The sequence below is a fragment of the Pseudopodoces humilis genome, chromosome 13 (assembly GCF_049639895.1).
Source record: "Pseudopodoces humilis isolate 2021_Gansu_Grassland_sample_001 chromosome 13, ASM4963989v1, whole genome shotgun sequence".
Taxonomy (NCBI): Eukaryota; Metazoa; Chordata; class Aves; order Passeriformes; family Paridae; genus Pseudopodoces; species Pseudopodoces humilis.
In genome coordinates, this window is record NC_142212.1 from 8,777,275 (window position 1) to 8,785,123 (window position 7,849).

At 38.8% G+C, this 7,849-nt stretch overlaps 1 protein-coding gene across 2 annotated transcripts; it reads right to left on the reverse strand.

Moving 5' to 3' along the window:
- Nucleotides 1-1,352: 1,352 nt before the first annotated feature.
- On the reverse strand, nucleotides 1,353-7,576 carry HESX1 (HESX homeobox 1). Of its 2 annotated transcripts, none has more exons than XM_088061910.1 (6): nucleotides 7,270-7,576; nucleotides 5,621-5,781; nucleotides 3,129-3,387; nucleotides 2,827-2,906; nucleotides 2,422-2,523; nucleotides 1,353-1,458 (listed from the first exon to the last, which is right to left on the reverse strand). In XM_088061910.1, exons 3-6 carry the CDS (start codon nucleotides 3,340-3,342, stop codon nucleotides 1,360-1,362), a joined length of 495 nt encoding a protein of 164 aa, XP_087918036.1. In that variant the 5' UTR covers nucleotides 3,343-3,387; nucleotides 5,621-5,781; nucleotides 7,270-7,576; the 3' UTR covers nucleotides 1,353-1,359. The 2 variants fall into 2 exon arrangements, with proteins under 2 accessions (XP_087918036.1, XP_087918035.1); XM_088061909.1 differs by having other exon boundaries at nucleotides 2,827-3,032.
- Between the last annotated feature and the right edge of the window lie 273 nt (nucleotides 7,577-7,849).

A 7,849-nucleotide genomic window follows, 5' to 3' on the forward strand; every position in this document is an offset into this window, starting at 1 on the left:
TAAGATTTCCAGGAGCAAAGCCAAGCACTTCAAGATTTTTAGTATTCTCCATAAAAGTGAAGGCAATGAGCCAATGAAGTTAAAAACACAGAAGGGCCAATATCTGTCACCCAGTTCTAAAGTAATGCAGTTTTTCAGTGATTTTTCAGAAAATATAGAAATATTTTTTATTTAAACTCTCATAGCTCAAACTATAATTTAAAATACTAAGTAAGGACTGTCAGATCATCCCTTCCTTCAGCTTTTCCTAGTATGAGGCTACATAAAATGATTTATTTCCATCACCCTATTTTCTCAACTTACCTTTCACCCTATTGGATAACAGATATGGATACAAGCATGAGGAAAGGAAGAGCAGTACTGCATCTGTTCATGAGATAATGTAGAATTTATGTCCACCAAGAAACACAGGCTGGAGTCTCACTGAAGGTCACCAGCACTTAAGGCAAGTGCTTAGAGCTCTGCTGAACAAAGAGCAGCATAAACCTGTACTTACAGTGCTTCCCTACATTGTGGCCATGAAGAGTTGGGTGGGTTTTTTTCCTCACATGGCTCTCCTTGACTTCAGGCTCTATAGCAAATATGAGGATAATAAACTTTCACGTACTTTCATGTGCTGTTTGATAAAATTAACGGCAATCGTCTGGGTATCTGGTCTGGTCCCCACTGATCTGATCCCATGAAATGCTAGATTCTGCCATTAAATATAATAGGGCAACTCTCATAACTGGAACACTTATACTGACAAGAGAGAAGATAACCAAGTTGAAGAACTAAATAGGCAAATAACCTAAATTAATTAAAATTATATAAAAAGGTAACTGCCACCTTCTTTTAACTGAGCAACTGTTAAAACTTAAGAGTCAGTTGAATATTAGTCCTTCTATTGGAGACATCTTTTTCTAAAAAATTATGTTCTTTATGAGAACTATCATATTCTTTATAAATAAGCTATTTAAACTCCAATGTGACAAAATTTCCCATAGCAAAATCTATTTTGCATATAGTTTATTTCAGACTTGAAACAGACTTCTTCTAAAACCATAAAGCTTTGTCAAGCCTTCTGCAGTAATTCATAGGAGCTGAAATTCTTGTGCAACCTAGGGTTTGCATTGATTTAATCTGCAAAAGTATCTCAAAATCTCTGAAAATACTTACTCAAACATATAGGAAATGTTCACTTTTCCCACAAAAAGTAGATTATAATAATACTTCAAGTATTTACAGTTTATTTGAATGAAAATTATAATAAACTTTTGAATCTGAGCATAAAATCATAATTATTATATCATTACTTAATACAGGTTTATGAGTAATTCTTCATTTTCTGTAGTAGTACTGTAACAGCAAGCCATCCTTCTACTCTAGCAGGCTGGAGGTGAAAGTATTTTTCACCATTAGAAACTGAGATTCTCTGTGTGATCTTTTCAGTTTTGCACGACGGTTCTGGAACCAGATCTAAAATAGAAAGAGAAGGGATGCTTCTCAGAAATACAGCAGTGGAAGCAGAATAATATTTGAAACTTAAAAGTATTTGCACAGCATGACAATATTTTGTGTGATGACAGCAGTTTGCAAGTTCAAAACAAATTTAAAATCTGCAGATGACAGCATGTAGCTACCTGTAATTGTACCACCACAGACAAAGAAAAGAATATCCCCTGGTTGACTGGAAAGCGAGATCTCAGCTTCACTGCAATTATTGTAAAAACTAGTATTAAATTCAGTGACGGAATCAGATCCTGGAAGATCCTGAACATCTGGAATTCACACATGTCTTATTTCACATGTCACAGGTGCTATTTCTTCAGCTGTTTAACTATTTGAAGCAGCAAGTATCCCATTAAGTTCAATATAATACTTGCAACAAAAGCCTGATAAACAACAAAGTGAAGCCTAAATTCTCATGTTTACAGTATGCTTCTTATCACATTGAACTTCCTGTAAATCAATAATTAACATCCCTGAATAGATTTTGATTTTGGCCAGATAAAGATATAAGTTCAAACACCAGTTTAACACATCTATGCTCTGCTGGCAGTCTCACAAAGTATGCAGGCTGTCACACAAATTATGTCCATACTTGTTTCAAATTAATTTTTCAAATATGGTGACAAGGAAAACACAAAAATTATTTTAAGTAAATGATAAAGTTCTGCATATAATAACTAGAGGTTAACAGAGCAGATATTGTGTAAATATAGTGATGAATACCTCATCAATGCTATGGAAGTCTCTAGACTTCAGAAGCAATTCAATGGTTTTCATTTCATGAATCATTGAAGGTATGTTTCATGTATATACATTGATTTAAATTGAGAGTATTAACATCCTCATTAGTGCTGTCAAACTACTTACATATATAACCAGAGAGTATATATAGCTGGAATTACAGAAAAGTTCAAATAAATTCTTAATTACCTGGATCCTGTCTTCATCTAAATCTAATTTGCGAGCTAACTCTTCTCTAATATCAATGCCGGGGTAGGAGTTCATTTTAAAAACATTTTCCAAGACTTCAATCTGAGGAGATTAAAATACACTTGTTGAATAGTTAACACTATGTTCATAGCAGTAATACATAAAATAAATAAAATAACAGCTTAGTTTGTTCAACTTCTGATCAGTGTTTGCACAATTCTGATTCCATGCATAAACACAGATCTGCTGAAATTAGCAACATTCCTGTTAATTTACACTAGTTCCTGATTATATTTCTCTCTGCAGAGGTACATCACACAGAACTTACTAGCTGTTAGAAGTTTCTTCCAACATTTTAGTAAACGACATTGTTACTCACTCGTTAAAAGCTAAGGAAAGCCCTACCTGGTTTCTAGTGAATGCAGTTCTTGGTCTTCTACCCCTGTACCAGCTCAATTCTCGTTTGAAGGACAGCCTTTCAGTTACTGAAAAATATTTTTCACATTTCAAAACTTTTTCCTCTTGCACTGGATCACTTCTAGCATGAAATAATGGATTCTCATAGCAAACAACAGGGATTTGCAGATGGGGATTACTGTCATCACCTAAAACTAGAAAGAGGAAGGAGAGCTTCAATTTACTGCTTTGCAGTAGAAACATGCCAGTATTTTTAAAGGGTAAAGAGGTTACAAAACAGACTGACTTACCCACACTGGTGCATGCATCCATCCAGGGTCTGTGAGGTTTCCCAGCTGGAATGTCATCTTTTTTCTGCTCCAGTCCCAATATACTCTCAATTGAAAAGGAGCACTGTGTGGTTTTACTCTCTCCAAAACTGGGCACCCTGTGCAGATCCGGGGAGGCCGCGGTGGCGGCAGCACACAGCGAGGGACCAGCCATGCCTTCGCCCTCAGTCAGCATAGCAGGAGTACTGTACTTGCATTTCTCCACAAGTCCTCCTTATAGCTATGTTGACAAGGGGGTTGGATTTGCAACGTCATTAATTAAAATCTTTTATTAGAAAGTTTTAGCATGTCAATGAAAACTCTCCCACCAAGAGGCACGAGGAGTTAATTGTTTATTTGTTTGCAAGTAATTAGCAACTAATGGTGACACTAGGGGGGCCACCAAGGGGGACAAAAAGTGTTATCTCTCCTAACCAGAGCATCGACTTAACTTTCTCAAAAGAAGCTGTGCACAAATATAGTACTTCTCTTTTATTCAAAATCATTAATGTATAAAATCAGTTTTTAAAAAAACTTTATACTCTAATGGACTCCACTTAACTAAACATAGAAGCATGATAGGAAACCAGTCAAGTAATAAGTAATCTCATTTAAGTGAATTTCCTTCCAAGGAAATTTAAAAAATAATCTCTTAATGCTATTAGGGTAATCCCGATGAAAATGCCTCTGTTTTTTCATATGCATATGTAATGGTGAACGTGGTCAATAAAACAACAATAGCTTTTGGCATAAGACACTGTGCAGTGGGTTGGCAGTGTTGTCAAAGCTCAGTGTAATTGCCTTCCAAGTGCCTGGATTAGTTAATAGGAACAGTTGCACCAACTATTTTAAATAATTCATGCATTCATTTTTCTTATTAAAATAACTTTGTTGCAGCCTTTTTGAAACATACCAGATGTGAAATTTCCTGATAATTCTTCACTACATAAAAGCAAAACTTGAAGTAATAGAAGCAGTACACTCAAATTTACAGGTTTAATAGCATCCTTTTTCTTGTAGATGTCTCTCCCTCCTTGTAGATTTATAGCAAACAAAGGTATATTTAAATCCTACAAAGCCAATACTTAAAATCACAAAAAAAAAAATATGAGTAATGGGAAGAAAGGTGATAAAGGCTTTGTAATGGGGCTCAAAGTCTGACAGAATTCTGATTGCATCCATTACAAAGAAAATTGCGACTATAACATTTTCATATTCAAGCTCATCTGTCACACAGCAGTTTACATCACATGCTCAAAAAACAACTTTTGGTTCAGGACAAGAAAAGGAGAAATTTCTGTAGAGACACTATAAAATCAAGATTTGTCAAAAAAATAACAGGCAAAACTGAAAACAATATTTTTATTTCAGGACGAAAAGTTACTCCTCCTACTGGCCTGACTTCATGTTGTGCAGTGAGATTGTTGTCAAACCAAACTATTAAAAGTGTGACAATTGAAGAAGTCATCTTACCAAGGACACTTCTCACACATATCAATGGATCTTGAAGCAGCATGCATCCACCTGCAATGTTCACTCGCAAGATGAGCTCCAGTCACCGTTTATAGACCTTAAGCCTTCTCTTGAAAACTGTATTTCATTGTTTGGGCTCATTAGTATCAATCAATTCTACCTTGCAACCCAGTTGAAATTACCTATAGACTTTTAACTAAATACCTTGGCAGGGGCAATTAGAGCAACACAGCAAACATTAAGTTGGGAATCCTAAGTAATCAATAATAGGAAAACTCACTGCTCCTTGGATATGCAAATCCAATCCTCTTACAGCATCACATACTTGATGAGGCAGCAAACTAATCTCCCTTTCAGACCTTGCACCACTGGTTTTTGCCCAGGGACAGTGGAGTTCATCTCTTTAGTAGATGAAGCTTTCATTCTTCTGAGATGGGAAGCTTCCAAGGGTTTACACCAGCTGAGGAGATCACACCTAGAGCTCTTGGGGGGCTTTGGTCTGAAGCCCCAGTTCTTCCTCTTGCTGCCTTTTGCTCCTCTCCCCCACTGCTACATCACCTTTTACTCGAGCTGGGCAATATTTTCAGCTTTTTAAAAAGGTATAAATGGTATATATTATCTTTCCTGATTAGTTATCACTCCAAAAATTTGCCTTTCACCTCACCTTTCTCACAACATCTTCACCCAGTAGTATGTCACCACCTCAGAAGTCATGCTGCATAAAGCCCTCTTTCAAATAAGTTTTTAATGTGAATAGCAAATATATTCAAAGCCAACTTCAAAATTCCCAAGTTTTTTTTAAAGCAAGAATACCTCAAAACAGTAACACAAATTTCCACAAAACTAAAGCAGTTAGCTATTTATTGGCTGAAATAAAAGCTGTTTTGACACAGGGAGATTGAGTGAATGCAGGTAAACTCAAGGTTAATCCAAGGTTGCCACTAGCAAAAGTATGAGAAACAGTGTGTTAAAAAGTGGGAAGCACTGCAAATAAAGCCTACCTTATCCACACAGCTACTTTCACCCTCCAACAGAGGCAAAATGTTCTCTCCATAAGGGCACACATCTGGAATCTTCTAAAGATCTGTTTGCTGCTCTTCTCCCCGTTGACAATGTGCCAAGTGCTAGTTCCCCAAATTTTTAAGGCCTCTCAGTAGATATTCTGCAGAAAGAACAGCAACAAGAAAACAAAACAAATAAAATCCAACCCCCTCAAAAAACCCCAAACCAAAAAAAAAAACCCCGCCCCACAAATCACAAAGCCCAAACAACAGCAAAACCCTCACATACTAACAAAAGGTCTACAATGATGAAAACAGTGTAACACTAAAACCACACTTTGAGGATGCAGAGGGATTCTTCAATTAATTGCTATCACATTTGTTGCAGTCAAATTTGTAGCTCAAGTAAAACTTTTGGATACCACCTACAGCTGTAAATACACAAAGCTAACTAAACTAAATTCACTTAAAGTTACTACTTTCCTGAATTCCACTGGGAAAATTATCTTACAGTACAAAACAGAATAATTTCTTACAGGAGACTGCTGTAAAACTTGGCCACAAGTTAACTGTCTCAAAACCAGAATGTAACTATATTTATAAGTCATGAGCCAATGTTAATGTTCTGTTCCATGGTTGCAGATACAAGATTTAATCTTTAAAACACCTTGTAAGAAAACCCTCAATTAATACCCTTATTGACAGGGGAAGGGAGAGGTGCTGTGACTTGCTTCAGTCAGGTGAGTGAGTCACCAGCTGAGCTGGTAAATTAATTGACTGAGCATAGTATTAACTTGGAAATTTCTTCACTACTCCCTACAGGGAAAAAAAACCCAACACAATAGCAAAAAACCAAAACCAACCAAACAAAAAACACCCACCAAAAAACACAAACCAACAAACAAAAAAACCCCATGTCAAGAATCTCTAATTGTTTGCAATTTAACACATCAGCCCTGTTCTTCATCTACTTTTAAAAGTAAATCATAACCTGATACAACATAAAGAATGATCTCCATAGCAAGACTGCACAATCATTAATCATTTGCTCTGATGAATGACTTCATGTACTTTCTAATCCAGTCTTAGACCTAGTCCCAAAAAGGCAAAACCAACAAGGGAACAGCCTTTTTCTTTTTCCCCCACCTATCATCAAGTCTACCAAGTCTTGCTCTCTAAAACTACCTGAAAGGAAGTTGTAGCCAGGTGGGGTCAGTCTCTTCTCCCAGGTAACAAGTGACAGAACCAGAGGAAACAACCTCAAGTTTTGCCAGGAAAGGTTTAGATTGGATATTGGGAAAAGTTTCTTCATGGTCAGGGTAGTCAGGCACTGAAAATCACCATCCCTGGAAGTGCTCAGATGTGAGGATGTGGGACTTGGGCACATGGTTTAGTGGTGAACACGGGCTGCTGGATTAATGGTTGGACCCAATGACTTTAGAGGTCTTCTCTAACCTTATGGATTCTATAATTCTAAGTAATTTCAGAGCTAAATCAGTTTGCAAGTCCAACCAATGATCTGTTTTGATTCCAATGAGCCCTCAGAGTAGTTTTAAGCATTTAGAATTTACTACCTACCTATAGCACTGCACTTATTCAGTCTAAGAGAGAAGAGATACTACTTCCCAATATCTAATTGAGAATCTCACCTGCCTCAGCTTAAGGCCTCTTGACCTCTCACTGCAAGCACAGCAGAAGTGGCTGGCCTTCACCTGGGGCCCATCCACATGGCAGGGATAAGAGGAGACTTCCCAAAAGGGATGCTCCAGATAACATGGCAAGAGTGCCGAAGATGCTCCATAACCGCAGGGACGCAACAGGGCTCCCCAGCTATGGAGCGGCCCAGAAGGTAAATCCGTAAGGAGACAACAACCATCGGAGCACAGGCAGACAGGTCTGGGAGGACACTTTGCTTAACATCCATGACCTACACTGCCTGGCAGTCACTTCAGCAGGGACACGACCTCAGCTGCCGCCGCTCCCCACAGGGAGTCGCTCCCAGGACACCGCCGGAGCCTCCGCCCTAAGGGGCCGCGCGCGAGTGACCCCGCCCTCCGCCCCCGCGCTTGCGGGCGAACTGGCGGGCCCGTCAGCCAATGAGCAGCTCGACAGGGGAGCGGACGGGCCAATGGGCAGCCAGATAGGGGCGCGGACAGACCAATGGGGAAGCCGGGCGCGCGGGGGGAGGGACGTCCGGCGCGCGGCGGGCGGGGGTCGGTGTGGGTCGGG